Source organism: Belonocnema kinseyi, chromosome 9, assembly GCF_010883055.1.
Source record: "Belonocnema kinseyi isolate 2016_QV_RU_SX_M_011 chromosome 9, B_treatae_v1, whole genome shotgun sequence".
Lineage (NCBI taxonomy): Eukaryota > Metazoa > Arthropoda > Insecta > Hymenoptera > Cynipidae > Belonocnema > Belonocnema kinseyi.
This window is the reverse complement of record NC_046665.1, coordinates 105,996,219-106,013,448: the sequence shown is the minus strand read 5'-3', so window position 1 is coordinate 106,013,448 and position 17,230 is coordinate 105,996,219. Positions and strand designations below refer to the sequence as shown.

Below are 17,230 nucleotides of genomic sequence, written 5' to 3'. Positions count from 1 at the left end.
TTTCAATTGATAATTTTTTTTATACTAAAGATTTAAGTATTTTGTAAAAAATTTTGAATTGAAATTTTTTTCTCAATGAAAGTTGATCTTTGTAAGTTTTAAAATTTATGTAATTGTAGAAAATCCGCCTTTTTTGTAGGAAATGAATCTGTTTGATTGAAATTTTTAACTGTTTTGTAGAAAGCTCGTCTTTTTTTAAGTTTGGAAATTCAACTTCTTGGATGATTTTTTTTTCATTAATGACTGCAACATTTTTCCCATTTAAAGTTTCAACACTTGTTAAAGAATTCGTAATTTGGATTCGAAAATTCATATTTTTTGTGTAGACGATGAAGATTTAAATTGAACAATTTTAAATTAAATGCTGTTAAACTGCAAAATTTCAAATTTTCAACTTTTTTATATCGAACAGTGTACAGTTTTTTGATTAAAAAAAATAAATTCAAACTATAATTTTCAATCCTCTAAATCAAAACCAATAATTGATAATAATTTCAAGAAATATCAATGATCAAGAGTTTTAAAAAATTATCAATACGCTAAAATAATAAATAAATTGTAGCTAACATTTTATTAACACTTTTTAAAAAAATTATTGTATTAGAAATAAACAATTTTAATATAAATTTTAGTTATCTAGTTAACACTTTCACATTTAAAATAATAAAAATTGTTTATTTAATAAATTTTCATGTAAAATTATCTAAATATAACATTTCTAACACTTGTTTTAAATAAAAAATTGGATTTTTTACAATTCTAAACAGTTGAAAATGCTAAAAATGTTACATTTAAAATAATTTTTAGACGAGAATTTAATAAGACAATTCATATTTAAAAAAATAAAAGATTAAATAGTTAACAATTGAATTTAACATTCAAAAAAGTTTAAATCACACATATTCTAAATTTGCCGGTCTCAAAAAATCCTATTTCCCAGTTCAGAAGCTACCATAAATAAAATTGCGATTTTTGAAAGTATAATTAAATTTTTTTCCAAGACTTCTCTTTTTCGTCCTAACAAGTCCTTAAGTAAAATCGCTGAATATCGGCGAAAGACCCACGCAGGAAAAATGTTCAATTATATCAACATTTTTTAACTTTAACCTACGCGGGGATTCAAAAGAGCTTAAAAACGCGAAAGCTTTACATTTTAATTATTCTTACTTATGCGCAGGCCATTTTTTTTATTGGAACCCTGTCACTCTTCTTTTCTCATTTCTGAGACAGATTTTCCCAAGATTTCCTTCAGAACATTACCTTTCTTGAGATTCTTAAGTTTCTAGTCATTTCGATAGAATTCTATTTTAATAAGACTCAATATACAAAGAAAATCTAATTAATAGGATTTTATAATTAAAAAATCTCTAAAATTAAAATCTGCTGTTAAGGGTTTAAAAAGTTTGAAAATTTTCAATTTTCAATTAAAATATCAATTTTAAAATATAGTAAAGCTTTCAGCTTTAGTTTAAATTGAAGAAAAAGTGTATAAAATATAAATAAATTAATAAACGATCTTGGAAGGATGACATAGTTCCAAATATCTCTTGAAGAGATTCATTCCTTGTTTGAAGATTTTCGTTTCTTGTGAAGAACGTTTAAGTTTTTAGAATTATTTTCATTAAAGTACGCCGAACTTTAGAGAATAATTTCAAGTACGAATGAGACGTCGCAGAGTGTCTTGAGCAATGCGAGTCCACCCTTTTCGAAAAAAGGGCGTTGTCGATGAGGGTATGACTTTTATTGGCGATATCAAGTTGTGTCATGCACTTTGATCAGCGTATGAAGCCCAACGCGCATCATCGCTTTCGTGAGTCAAGTATCTGCTTCCAACCTTTGCCTCCAATTCCCTCAGGTCACACCACATTTGATAATCCTGAAAAAAAACAACATATTTTTATTTTGATCAGAAAATTTCAGAATCTTATTCAGGGCTGCAGTCGAGGCTTTGCGGGTCTCCTCTATTTTTTTATTAATCATTTTTCCACTCAAAGTATGGAAAAATTGAAATTTTGTACATAACATTTTTTTACGCTTTAATAACTGATCAGAAAATCTTTATATTATCTTAAATGAATATTTATTGACTCATAGAATACAAATAATTGGCCCATTATGTCATTTAATTGTAATAAACTAATTTTAGAAATAAATGAGCAAATACTCTTATTATCGACAAAAAAATTTTCTGTTTCTTAAAAGTGCTTCATATTAATGTAGAAATGATATTTAATTACAAAACTTAAGGAAAAGTTTATAATAACAATTATTATAAACAATTATTGTTGCAAAATATTAAAACTTGAGATTTTTTCAAATTATAATTTCCTTCAATCGCTGGAACTGCAGGTATTCCTTAATTAAAATAATAAATATTTAATAATATTTGATAAAGTATAACAATTTAAATTTTTATAAACAAATTCATAATGTTGGCCCTTTCGTATAGAAATTGTTTGTTTGCACTGGAAATGTTTTAAACTATTGGAAGAATCTCTGATAATCACAAAAATATTAGAAAAGTTAACAATATCCACTGTTATTAACAATTCTTGTGACAAAATGTTTAAACATAAGGTTTTATCAAATTTAAATTTTCTTTTATGGCCAGAATCGGTACAGATAGTCCTGAAAATAATATATCTTCGATAATATTGGGCAAAATGTAGCAATCTGAATATTTATATGATTTCTTCTCAATCTATTGCGATTGAAAATCCGACTTTTTTCAAGTGAAACAGTCAACATTTGAAATTTGTTTATCTAAATTGTTTATAAACACTTAAGTTGTTATATTTGACTAAATATTATCAAAGATACATTTTTTGAGGAATATCCGTAACCATTCTAACGATTAAAGAAAATTACAATTTTATAAAATCTTAAATTTGAATATTTTGTTGCGAAAATTATTTATAAGAATGATTATAATTAACTTCTCAAATATTTGTATGACTAACAGTCATTCGTCGAACAGCTTAAAACATTTCCAGTGCAAAATTTTTGTTTCTAACCGAAAGGGCCACAATTTTGAATTTGTTTATAAAAAATTAAATTGTTATATTTCATCAAATATTAATAAATATTTATTATTTTAAGGAATACGTGAAGTCGTTCTGGCGATTGAAGGAAATTATAATTTGAATGAATCTAAAATTTTAATTTGTTGCCACAAGAATTGCTTATAACAATGGTTATTATAAACTTTTCTTTTAGTTTTGTAATTAAATATCATTCCTACATTAATGTGAAGCACTTTTAGCAAACAGGCATTTTTTACCGATAATAAGACTATTTGCTAATTTGTTCATAAAATTTGTTTGTTAAAAAAAATAAAATAATATTAAACATCGGACCAAACTTGAAGGCTCTGGACATTTTTAAAAGAAAAAAGTGCATTTGCTCCCTATGTGCGCCGCCAGTGTACTTTTTATGAAGGTCTGGCGGCGTCAAGGCATCCGTAAATTACATTAAAAATCTTGGCCTTTTTTTATCACCTCTCGGGTTTTTCCCGATTAGCAAATTTTTTTTCGGTCAATGAAATTAAAAAATTCGAACTCTAAAGCTTAAAATTTTTCCATTTTAAGCAATAAAAACTAAACTGCAAATCATTTTTAGGAATTTAAGCTAGAAATATTAAAAATTGGACGATTACATTTTTGTTATAAACTGAACATTTCTTAAATAAAAAATTTACATTATTTTCATTTTAAATAGCTTAAAAATCCTTAAAAAGCTTCAAAATTTTATTACAGAATCTTGAAACATTTAAATGTTGTTTTACATTCCTTCAAAATCTTAAATAATTTTTGAATTGTTTTCAGAACTTCTAATCAACTTTTAAAATTATTCGAATTCTTCCTTCTTTTTTTATGTAAATTCTGCACAATTAAAAAAAATTCTTAAATCTTTCAGATTCATTTTGGAATTCTAGGAATTATAGGTGTTGAATATTTTTACACATCAAAGTTCATCAATTTTATTTTTAAATTAAGTTTTTGCAAATATAACAATTAAAATTTTAGTCTTTCGTTTAATTTTGAATATTTAATTTATAATTACTGATTTTACATGAATAATCAAATATTTATAAATATTAGGCAATTGTTATTTTTCTTAATTAAAAAATTTCAAATTTTCATATTTTAAACTAAAACAATATTTTTAATTTAATAAAAGACTTTAATTGTGACTATATTTTTTAGAATTTATTTTAAAATTGAAAATAGTTTATAAATTTTCAATCGGGTGTTCACATTTGTTTAACTTCTAAGGTTTTCTAATTGAAACAGTTTAATTTTTAACGTTAAAATCTGGAAATTCTGAAATTTCAAACTGAATGTATATAGTTCCCTTGTAAAAATCATTACAATTTACATCCACATTTGTTCAACTAAAAAGGTGTAGATTTTAAACACTACTAATTTTTTATTTTTAAGTCTTTAAAACTGCATTTTAAAATTCTTTAAATGAAAGATTAAAATTAAAATCTAAAATAGAAAATTTGTGAGTGAAAGATTTTCGAATTACGCATTGTAAACTGAATGATAACATAATCGAAAAAGATAACAATTCAACTGATTATTTAAAAAACTGTTGAAATCAAACTTGGGCAGATTTTTTTTTCTTAGAAATTTTTATATTCTCGTTCAAAAAATAAATTTACTGTCATTTCCCGGGGTTTCCCCATTTCCCGGCTCAGCGGTAACGTTGCGAGTTTTCCAGAAAATAGTTAAATATTTAACCGAATAGTAAAATGTTCAAGCCAAAAAGACGCATTTTTTCGAAGTCATTTGAACTTTTAACAAAAAAGTTATTTAAAAAACAAAACAAAAAAAACCAAGAATAAGGATGAATTTTCTACCATGAAATATGGATTTTCGACAAAAAATTATGACTTAAACAAAATAGTTGAATTTTCAGCATACAAAGATACGTTTTCAATCAAATGGTCGACTTTCCAAAAAAAAAAAAAAGATAAAAATTCCATCAAATATTTGAATTTTCGAGAAAAAAGACCAACTTTTCAAAGGAATGTCGAATTTCCATTTTTAAAAAATCATGTTTACCCAATAAAGATTACTTTTCTATTATGAAAGATGAATTTTCAACTAAAGGGTAAAGTTTTTAAACTAAAAAATCGAATGTTTTAGAAAACAGGGGAATTTCAAATCTGAAAGGATGAATTTTTAACAAAAAACATCGTTTTCCATCAAGACAGACGAATTTTAAAGTTTTTAAATTAATTCAAATTAATTTTAAAGTTAAACTTTTACAAACAAGAATAGTTTTTTACCCAAAAAGAAGACTTTTTAACAAAAGATATGACTTTTCTACCAAATAGTTGAATATTTAACAAAAAAGTTGAATTTTCCAAAAATAAGATCAAGTTTTATCCTAAAAATATGACTTTTCAACAAAATACGTGATTTTTCAGCAAAGTTGTCAAATTTTAAACCAAAAATATTTTTTTTTCGTCCAAAAAAATCATTATTCTACCAAAAAGATGAATTTTTAACCAAAATAATTTAATTTTAAAGCTGAAAGTAGAATTATTTATAAAAAAGTTTAATTTTCATTCCAAAAATATGATTTTTCATCCAAAGAGTTTAATTTTCCACCGAATAGTTTAATTTTATACCAAATTGTTGAATTTACAAGCCAAAAATAGGAATTTTCTACAAAACAGTAGTATTTTTTAAACAAAGTTCATTCAAAAGCAAATAGTTGAATTTTTAGCTTTAATTATGAAACCTTAACCAAAAAAATTAATTTTTGTACAAACTAGTTTATCTTTTCAACTAAAAATATACATTTTTTAAGAAAAAATAAATATCTTAATTGCTAGTTTAAAATATTTATTTTTAAACAAACATGAAACGAATTTTCATGGAAATTGTGAAATTTTCAGCCAAATCAATGAACGAAATAATTTCTTACAAAAAATACGAATTTTCAAGTAAAAAAAAATTAATTTTCAAACCAAAGAAAAAATTAATTTTAAACAAAATAATTAAATTTTCTATAAAAAATGTTATAGTCAGATGGTTACATTTTCAGTTAACAAACACAACTTTCAAGGAAGAAAAACATTTATTAAAAATAATAGCTCAATTTTTGATGAAAGAAATTAATTTGTACCTAAAAAACATAAATTTAAAAAGAAAGTTAAATATTATATATTCAGTTAAAAATATTAATTAAAAAAAAAGAATAATATTATAAAAAATACGAACTTTCAAAAAAATACATGAATTTTCGACTAAGAAATATAAGTTTTTAACAAAAAATGTAATAATCAAACAAAACAAAATAATAATGAAAAATATAATAAATAAATAATAATAATAATCAAACAAAAATAATAATTTTCTATAAAAAAAAAACGAATTTTCAACAAATAGATGAACACAATGAATAGTTGAATAAAATAGACGAATAAAATTAATAAATTAATCTTTCAACCAAATAGTTGAATGTTCAACGAAATGAATGAATTTTCAACAAAAAGCATGGATTTTCTAACAAGTAATTTTCTACCAAAAAGATGAATTATTAACTAAAAAAAGATTAATGTTTAACCAAAATCGTATCGTTAAATTTCCAGTTAAAAAATAAATTTTAAACTAAAACTGAAAAATTTAGAAGGAAAATTAAATAGTAAAATATTCATTTGAAAAAATTAATTTTCAACAAAAAAAACGAATTTTTAAACAAGTAGAATAATATTCTGCAAAAACACAACAGAGTCTTCTACTTAAAACGCCGAAGTTTTAACCATTTAGTTGAATTTTCCATTTTCAACAAAATAATTAAATTTTCTATCCAATAATATAATTTTTAACCAAACGAAATGAATTCCAAACCGAAAATATAATAGTAGCTTTTTTAATAAAAAAAATTAACTTTTACTACACCACTGAACTTATTCTAAATTCGCAAAAAAAATGAAAGCTAACTCACCTGCAACCAAATATGTGCCAGACTTTTGTCTACTGTGTACCTTTTCCTTTGCTTTACTTGCAGTAAATTGTTGATCAGATCAATAGCTGGAACAGATATTAACAATTGACAGTGATATTCTAGGATCTAGGAGCCTTTATTTTAATCTAATCCCATTTTTCATCCTAAATTTGAAAATTTTCCTAAAATAGATAATTTTAACCCAATTTTTCCCTTTCCCTCCTGTTTTTTCACAAGGCTTTGGTTCATTTATTAAGAATCATAAACATAAATTTAAGCTAGTAAAAAACAAGACGCTTCCCTAAACAATTCAATTAAGAAAATTACCCCAAAAGATAACTCAATTCTTTAGTTGCAAATGAAAAACACCACAATGCTCTAAAAACAGGGAAAATAAACAGATTTTTCACGAAAACAGGGGAATAACCTTTTTTAAATATCATTAATGTCGGTATTAATATTAAATTCAAACTGAAAGATTTCAAATTAATAATATTGTAGGTAAAAATATGGCATTTTCAACAAGATAGGTGAATTTTTGTCCAATTAGTTGAATTTTAAACTAAAAAGATGAATTTTCATCCCAGACGAATTATTTTCTAACAAAAACATAATTTTCAACTAAGAAGATGAATTTTCAAATGATATTATCTTCAATTACAATGAGGAATCTTCAACCAAAATATTTTATTTTTAATAAAAAAGGTAATTTTCAATCACATTATTAAATTTTCAAGCCAAAAAGATTAATTTTCTACAAAACAGTTAAATTTGTAGCCCGAGAATATCAACTTTAAACAAAAAAGTTAATATTCAACCAAACAATTGAATCTACAAGTGAAAAAGACGATTTTGTTTACAAAACAGTTGAATTTTTACAATGAAAATATCAATTTTAAACAAAAAAAATTCATTTTTAACCAAACTGGTGAATTTTCTACCAAACTGAAGAAATTTCGATCCAAAAAGACGACTTTTCTACAAAACAGTTCAAATTTGAACCCGAAATTATTTTTTTTTTTCAAAAAATAAATTACTTTTAAACCAAATAGTTGAATCCTTAGCTAACATACAATTACTTTCAATGAAACAGGTGCATTTCCAAACTAAAAAGATAAAATTTCGACCAAAAGAGATGGTTTTCCCACGAAAAAGTTTATTTAAAATAAAAGCATTTCAATTTTCAACCGAGAAAGATTTTTCAGTCAAGAAAGAAGATGATTTTAACCAAATTGTAGTATTTTCAAGCCAAAAAATGAATTTTCTATAAAGCAGTTAAATTTCCAACCCGAAATTATGCATTTTTAATCATAAAGGTAATTTTACACTAAATATTTGAATTTTAAAACAAATAGTTTTATTTTCTACCAAATTCTTGAATTTTCAAACTCAAATGAACGAATTTGGTACAAAACAGGTTGATTTTTCAACAAAAAAGTTTAAATTTCTATCAAAATAATTGTATTTTCAACGTAAAAAGAGGAATATTCCAGCAAATAATTGAAGTTGAAATAAAATAATTCAATGCTAAAAGATTGCAATTTAAAATAAAAGAGTCGAATTTAACCAAAAAAGATGAATTTTTGAAAAAATGTAATAGTTGAATTCATCCAAAAAATAACGAATTTTCAATAAAATAGTTGAATGCTCAATTAAAACAGATTATTTTTAATGAAAGAGTTACACTTCCAAGCAAATAGTTGATTTTTCAATCCAAAAAGAGGAATTTTCAAAAACAGTTGAATTTTTCACTCAAAAATATACTTTTCTAACCAAATTAAAATTTTTAACTAAATAGTTGATTTTTCGACTAAAATAATAGAAGTTCTCAACCTAAGAAACGTTAATTTTCTATACACCATTTCAATTTTCAACTCGAAAATATTAATTAAAAAAAAAAAATTGTTCAATTTACAACAAACGAGGTAATTTTTCAAGTGTCATGATTAATTTTCAACTTAATAGTTCGACACATAGTTAAATTTCAATTAAAAATCTGTTGAATTCAACCAAAAAGTACGAATTTCCAACGAATCGAGTATATGAATATTCATCTTTAAAAAATCATTTTTCTACCAAAATTATAATAGTTGAAATATTAGAAAAATAAATATTAACGTAATGATAAATAAAAAAGAATATAAAAGTTTACTACGAAAAAGATTACATATCTATCAACAAAGGTCAGATTTCTACAAAAAATGAAATTTTTAAAGTGAATTTTCAACTAAAATGATCAATATTAAACTGAAAAAAAATTAATTTTTAAACAAATACATGAATTTTTAACTAAAAAGGTCATTTTTCTACCAAAAATAAAATACCTAAATTTTTAGTTAGTAAAACGAATTAAAAAAAAGTAAAATTTTGAACTAATGAGGACATTCTTGTATCGAAAAAGAGAGATTTTCAACAAATAGTTGAATATGTCCCTGAAACAGATCAATTTTCAAATAAAAATAAAATTTTTAGACAAAACTTAATTTTCAATAAAATCAAAGTAAGTTTTTAACGAAAAAGTGCAATTTTTAACCAAGAAGAATAAATTTCTATAAAAAAAGATAATTTTTCGACAAGAAATGGAATATTTGAATTTTTTCAAGAATTTTAAACAAAAAAGAGGAATGAGTCATCAAGAAGCTTAAATATTCTCCAAAAAATTCGAATTTTTAATAAAATACTGGAATTTTATAATAAACTTGTACGAGTTAAATTTTTAGTAGAAACAATTAATTTTAAACTAGAAAACATAAATAAATGAATTGTTAATAATGCAGTTCCACTTCCAACTAAGTAGTTGAATTTTGAACCAAAAAGGATGAATTCTCAACGGAAAACGTGATATTTGATATTTCAATCTGAACATTTTTTTATTTTTATATAAAAAATAGTTGAATTTAACAAAAAAAGATAAATTTTCAAGAAAATAGTTTGAATCCTCAACCAAAAGAGATTAATTTTCGATTAAATAGTTGTGATTTTTAACTATAATAATCAGGGTGGCCACTGGACCAGCAAATCTGGAAATCCGGGAATTTTATGAGACCGGCGAAAACTGGGAAATTACAGTAAATTTATTTTTTGACCGGGAAATTTACCAAATTTTTATACTAAAAATTTTGTCCAACTTTGATTTCAACCGGGTTTTAAATAATTTTTTAAATTGTAATTTTTATAAATTATTATATCATTTAGTTTAGAATGCTTAATTCGAAAATCTTTCACTTTAAACATTTTCCATTTCAGATTTTTAATTTTTAAGCATTTATTTTAATTTAAAGAATTTTAAAATGCATTTTTAGAGGTAAAAAATTAGAATTGTTTAAACTCGAAGATTTTTTAAATAAAAAACAGGGTAGCCGCCGGACCGGGAAACCGGAAATTTTACCAATTTTCAGAAGAAAAATCTGCACAAGTTCGATTTTAATAGTTTTTTCAATAATTAAAGTGCAGTTTTGAAAATTTAAACAATTACAAATTAAAAGCCTTTGAAGTTGAAAATTGTTGATAAAAAACAGTTTTATTTGATCAACTGTAAACATAAATAAATAAATAATTTGTAAAATGGATCTGTACCGTGAGTATAGAAATCTGAACAATAATTGATTTGACCAAACAATTGTAGATCCGTTCAAAATTTGAGAATTTCCAGATTGTAACTGTTTCAATCCGAAAGTCTTGATAAGAATTTAAATTAATATATCATTTAGTCCGATAATTTTATTTTTAAATACGAATTTTCTTGATTGATCAATAATATATTTTTAATTCAGAGTTTCAGGTATTCCTTTATATTATTTTTTTATATTAAATTTAATAAATAAATTGATTAATATGTTATTTCTATTAATTTTTTCAGCTATTAAAACATGTAAACGTGCGTTTTACTATTTTCGACTTAAAAATAAATCCATAATAATATAGTCATAATTAAAGGTTTTTATTAAATTAAAAATATTGTGAGTCTAAATTATTTAATTTTTATCTCATTTAATTTGAAGTTTCTTACTGTAGAAAGAGAATAAGTATTTAATCTTTAACAATATTTCACTTTTCATTCAAGACGAGTAAATTGAAACTAAATATTTAAAAGAAAACAATTTGAAATGGAATTGTTTTACATAGAAAGCTTTAAATAATTAGATTTTCGAACAACTTTTAAACTTTTAGAGTTACAATTTTAATTGTTCTACTTAAAAGTTGTTTAATTTATAAGTGAAATTGTTCAATTTTGACGCATAAATAAAAATTGAACACTTATTATTTGTAGAAAAAATTTGAGTAATTTTAAGATATATTTAGAATTTTGAAAAGATTCAAAATTAATTAAAAACTTGAAATTATTTCAAGTAATTTAAACAAAGTGTGTTAACATTTTTTTCAGAACTTCTAAATATATTGTAAAATTAATCGAAATTTTCTTACAATTTTTGAAAATCCTGCAAATTAAAAAAAAATCCTTAAAATCTTCGATTCTAAATTTTTTGTTTGAAATCTGCAAAAATTTACATTTTATTTTAAATTCGGTTGTAAGTAGTTGAAATTATTTCAAGTTCTAAATTTCATTCGAATCTTTTTAAAACTTCTAAATATCTCTTAATATTACTCTAATCTTTTTATAAATAATAAGTGTTCTATTGCTATTTATAAATTCAAATTTAATTTTTTTAATTTGCAGGATTTTCTAAAAGTTATAAAAAAAATCAAATTCATTTTGAAATCTATTTAAAAGTTCTGACAAAAAATTCAAAAATTATTTGGAATTTGGAAAAACTTAAAACCACTTCTAGATGTCTCAAGATTTGGAAATAAAATTTTTAAACTTTTGAAAGATGTCTAGACTATTTAAAATAAAAATAAATTAACTTCTAATTACAGAAATGTAAATTCAAAAAATTATTTTTCAATTTATAATGTGTCTAGCTTAAAATTACTTAAATTAATATAATTTTTTAATTTTTTAAATTTCATTGCTTGACTCTTTAATTTAGACTATTAAAAATGTTAACCTGGATTTACATTTTTGGAACTTAATCTTTGAGCTCTATAATTGATAAAAGTTCTAAATTTTGCAGTTTATTTGCTTTTCATTTAACATTGTTTAATTGAAAAGTGTTAGAACCTTCTATTTGGTACGTGTAAATTTTTGAGCATTTGAATACAAAATTTTTTAATTGGTTGTTTATTACTTTATATGGAAAAATGTTTAGAATATAATTTGATTTTTTAAATTTCATTGGGCGTGAAAAATGTTTTCGAACCGGGAAAAAACCGGGATTTTTTTTCTTCGATTCTTTATTTTTTGTTGTATAAATTTGGTCTTTTTTTATAAAAATTTAAACCACGACGCTTTTTTATTGGGAATTTATTTTTTTAGGTTGAAAATTTAACAATAAATGTTAAAACTAAATAAAAATAATAATAAAAAAATAAATGTTTAAACAATAAATGCTGATTAAATTCTCTGTTCAATCTCAAATCCTGAGCATATTCTCGAGAGCATTATTTGCTTAGCATGCATTTTTAGGCATTTAAGAAATTTAATTCTCACCATCCGAAGAAATCTCCTTCCAAGGATAAGGTGGATACATAAAAGCAGCATTTTGAATCTGCTCGTTGATATCCTCATCTTCATTAAAAGGAAAAGTACCGCTGAGCGAGACATAAATAATAACGCCAACACTCCACATATCCAAAGACCTATTATATCCCTTATTTCTAAGAACTTCAGGCGCCAAATAAGCTGGGGTTCCAACCACACTTCTCCGGAAGCTTTTTTCCCCAATGATCCTTGCAAATCCAAAATCGCAAAGCTTCACCTGCGTAAAATCGCTGTCACTGCTCAATAAGACATTTTCTGGCTTCAAATCGCAATGCACTATGTTCTTGCTGTGAAGATGTTTCAGGGCTACTAGAATCTGGGTGACCAGAAACTTCGTGATCCTTTCACTGAGCCTTCCTCTTTCAGAACTGAGAATCATCTCCAGCATGTCTCCTTTCAATTTTTCCATCACGACAAATATTCTCTCGGGGGTTTCAAACATCCTGTCTAAATTAACAACTCCGTTGTGCGACAAATTTTGTAGAATAGCTACTTCGTTTTTCAGTTGAGCTTCTTGTTTCGTCGGGAAGCGAAGTTTGTCGATGACTTTTATTGCAACTGCCCTGCCCGATTTCCGGTGAATTCCTCCATAGACGATTCCAAATTGTCCGGAGCCCAAAACCTCGTCTGGGAAAATTTGGTAGAGTTGGGACATGTCAGTTACGCATTCTTCTGGTTCAGTCGATTGTTCTTGATCTACAATTTAAGGATTATAGCTTATAATAATTTATAATTGGGGATTAGAAATAGGACTAGCTAACATCTTATTCCACGGTGAGTTAAAAAAAAAAAAATGTTTAATCCAACTGACGACCATCCGCAATGTTTTAATCGGACATGTTTTCTGATGACAATAGAAGTTTTTTCCAGCAAAAAGGAAAATCCGCCACGAAGCACTTTTTTTTACGTTAATTTTTCCAGCTTTTAAGAAAAATTAAAATAATATATGAATCGAATCGTGATCTATCGTTACTATATTATTAAGCTAACTATATAGCAGTAATATGTTTAAAAATGTTATTTTATTGTTTGATTTTTTATGGACTATTATGAAAATATAGTAATATATTTAACAATTTATAACAAAATTATATAAAAAATACTCATAATATAAGTATTTTCTATCAATAAACTTCATCAAAAAAACATATTGTAATATTGTTAAATGTGCATATGTTTAGTTAAGTCTACATTTGGTTCAATTAAACATGATTAAACTAAACAAATGCACATTTAACAATGTTACAATATAAAGGTGGCCGTTTTAATCGACGAAATAAATTCCCGGTCATTTCCCGGTTCGCAAAAATTTTTCATGGTCAATGAAATTTAGAAAATGGAATTCTAAAGCTAAACAATTTTCCACTTAAAGTAATAAAAACTGAGCTGCAAATGAAAGCACTGAAAGTGGAACTGTTCAACTTTAAACTTTTAAAATTGAAATTTAAGTTTTTGATTTAAAAATGTTATATTCAAATGCTCAAGAATTTACGCATATAAAATTAAAGGTACTACAATTTTTCAATATAAAAAAATATGAATCCACGTTATCATTTTCAAAGCTATAAATTAAAAAATTAATCAATGAAATTTAAAATGATCAAAATTATATAATTTTAAGGAATTTTAAAACATTTCTTAAATTAGAAATTCAATTATTTTCTTTTTAAATAGTTGAAACATCCTTGGAAAGCTTCAACATTAAATTAAAAATTAGTTTGGAAATTTTTCCAGAACTTCTAAATATCTGTCAAAATTAATTGATTTTTTTCTACAATTTTCAGAAAATCCTGTATATTTTAGAAAATTTCTTTACAATTTGGATGTATAAATAACAATTGGAGATTTGTTATTTGTAGGCGAAATTTTTGTAATTTTAAGAGATATGTAGAAGTTTTGGAAAGATTTAAAATTAATGCAAAACTTGAAATGATAGCCTAATATAAAACAGAATGTAGATTTTCGTAGATTTCAAACAAAAAATTAGATTCTTTTCAAGAATTGTGAAAGGCTTAAAAAAAATAAAAACATTTTCTTAAGATTCATAGGAAAATTAAAAATAATTGTACATTTTGAAAAAGTATTTTAAGAGAATATTTAAAAAGTTTTCCAAAGATTGAAACAAAATTATCAAAAAAGATTCTAAAAGATTTTAAGAAAATTTTTTAAAATTTGCATGCTATATTTTGATCTTTTTAAAACTCCTAAAGATCTCTTAAAATGACTCAAATTTTTTTTACAAATATTCATTTGTAAATTATACATCAAAATTTTTAAATTTCACTTAAAAATTAAGAATTTTTTAGATACAACAATTAAAATTGTAACGCTCAATGTTTAAAGGCTCTTCGAAATTTATTGATTCCAGGCTTTCTATATCAAACAATTCAGTTAAAGATTCTTTACTTTTAAATAATTGGTTTCAATTTACTAGTCTTAAATAAAAATTCAAATATTGCTAAATATTCATTAATTAATTTTTTTTTTATTAAAAATTTCAAATTGAATGGGTTAAAAATCGAATATTTTAGATTGAAACAATATTTTAAATTTAATAAAATCCTTTAGTTCAGAATATATTATTATTAAGTTAATTTTAAGTTGAAAATATTTTATAAACTTTTAGACACATGTTTACATTTGTTTAATGACTAAGACTTTCAAATTCAAACCGTTTAAGATTTAACGCTAAAATCTGAAAATCCTTAAATTTTAAACTGGTTTAAAATCGTTTTGTCAAATCGTTTATGTTCACTTTTTATTACTTAAAGTACAGATAAATAAAAAAAAATGATTTATTTTTTTAAATAAAAATATTTTTTATCGCAAATTTTCAACATCAAAGGCTTTTAGTTTTTATTTGTCCGAGTCCTTAAGAAAGCATTTAAAAATTCTTTAAATTAAAAATGTACGCTTAAAAATAAAAATTTTTAATGGAAAAATTTATTGTACAAAAGGTTTGAAATTACGCTTTGTAAGCTAAATAATAGCATAATTGAAAAACATAAAAATTCAAGTAATTATTTAAAAACTGTTAAAATCGAACGTGGACAGATTTTTCTTCTACAAATTTGTAAAATTCCCGGTCAAAAAAGCTTATTGTCATTTCCCGAATTTTTCCCAGTCACAAAAAATTCTCGGTTTCCCGGCCCAGCGGCCACCCTGATTATAGTTATAATTGTATATGATAAACATTATACTGATTTCAAATTTTTGTAATTTAACAATTTAATTTAAAGCAAAATTTTTTAGTTGAAAATTCGACAATTTAGTACAAAACTCAACTATTTAGATGAAAAATTAGACTTGTTGAAAATTTATATTTTCAAATTTCAAGAATTTGGTAAAAAATTAAACTATTTGGTCGAATATTATTTGTAAATTTGATTATATTGTTACAAATTAAGCATTTTTCGACATTTTAACGATTCCAGGTTTTCTATGTCAAACAATTCAGTTAAAGATTCTTTACTTTTAAATATTTGGTTTCAATTTACTTGTCTTAAATAAAAATTTAAATATTGCTAAATATTCAATAATTAATCTTTTGTTAATTAAGAATTTCAAATTGAATGGGTTAAAAATGGAATATTTTAGACTAAAACAATATTTTAAATTTAATAAAATCCTTTAATTAAGAATATATTATTATAAAGTTATTTTTCATTTGAAAATAATTTATAAACTTTCAGTCACACGTTCACATTTGTTTAATGACTATTAGACTTTCAAATTAAAACCGCTTAAGTTTTACCGTTAAAATTTGAAAATTCTTAAATTTTGAACTGATTTAAAATCGTTTTGTCAAATCGTTTTATTTCACTTTATATTACTTAAAGTACTGATAAATTAAAAAAGAATGTATTTATTTATTAAATAAAAATGTTTTTTATCCAAAATGTTCAAAATCAAAGGCTTTATTTTTTATTTGTTCGAGTCATTAAGAAAGCATTTAAAAATTCTTGAAATTAAAAATGTAAGTTTAAAAATAAAAATTTTTAATGGAAAATCTTAATGTACAAAAATTTTTAATCACGAATTGTAAGCTAAATAATAGCATAATTGAAAAACATAACAATTCAACTAGTTATTTAAAAACAGTTGAAATCGAACGTGGAAAAATTTTTCTTCTACAAATTTGTGAAATTCCTGGTAAAAAAAAATCACTGTCATTTCCCGGTTTCCGCGGTCTCAAAAAATTTCCGGTCTTTACCGGTTTCCCGGTACAGCGGCCACCCCGAATATGTTTTTTTATGAAGTTTATTAATAAAGCATACTTATATTATGAGTATTTTTTAATATCATTTTTAAAAAATCTTTTCATAATAGTCAATAAAATAAACAAACAAAATAAAAATGTTTAAAATATTACTGCTATATAGTTAGTTTAATAATATATTATCGATAGATCACGATTCGATTTTTTTGTAATTTGAACTAAAAAAATTGAAAATTTAACGTAAAAAAAGTTCAGTATGTAATTTTTGTAAAGGGGGAGGGTCGGTAAGGCCGGGTTTTGGCCTAATTTATTTTTAGACCACAAAATCTGAAAAAATCATGGTAGTATCTTATAAGTATCCCGAGTCGATTGCACGCTAAACGGACTACCCTCCACCCTCCACCCCCCAGCCACCCCTACAAATATAGGAAACACCACTACCCACC

General features: G+C 23.8%; 1 protein-coding gene across 1 annotated transcript in view; it reads right to left on the bottom strand.

Moving 5' to 3' along the window:
* Window positions 1-1,092: 1,092 nt before the first annotated feature.
* LOC117180353 (serine/threonine-protein kinase D1) overlaps window positions 1,093-17,230 on the bottom strand; it is a 58,856-nt gene continuing 42,718 nt past the window's right edge. The window contains exons 10-12 of the mRNA XM_033372807.1: window positions 12,515-13,261; window positions 6,964-7,049; window positions 1,093-1,876 (exon numbers count right to left, since the gene is read on the bottom strand). Of these exons, the coding sequence (XP_033228698.1) occupies window positions 1,763-1,876; window positions 6,964-7,049; window positions 12,515-13,261 (947 nt within the window). The 3' untranslated portion in view covers window positions 1,093-1,762. The remainder of the gene's footprint in view (window positions 1,877-6,963; window positions 7,050-12,514; window positions 13,262-17,230) is intronic.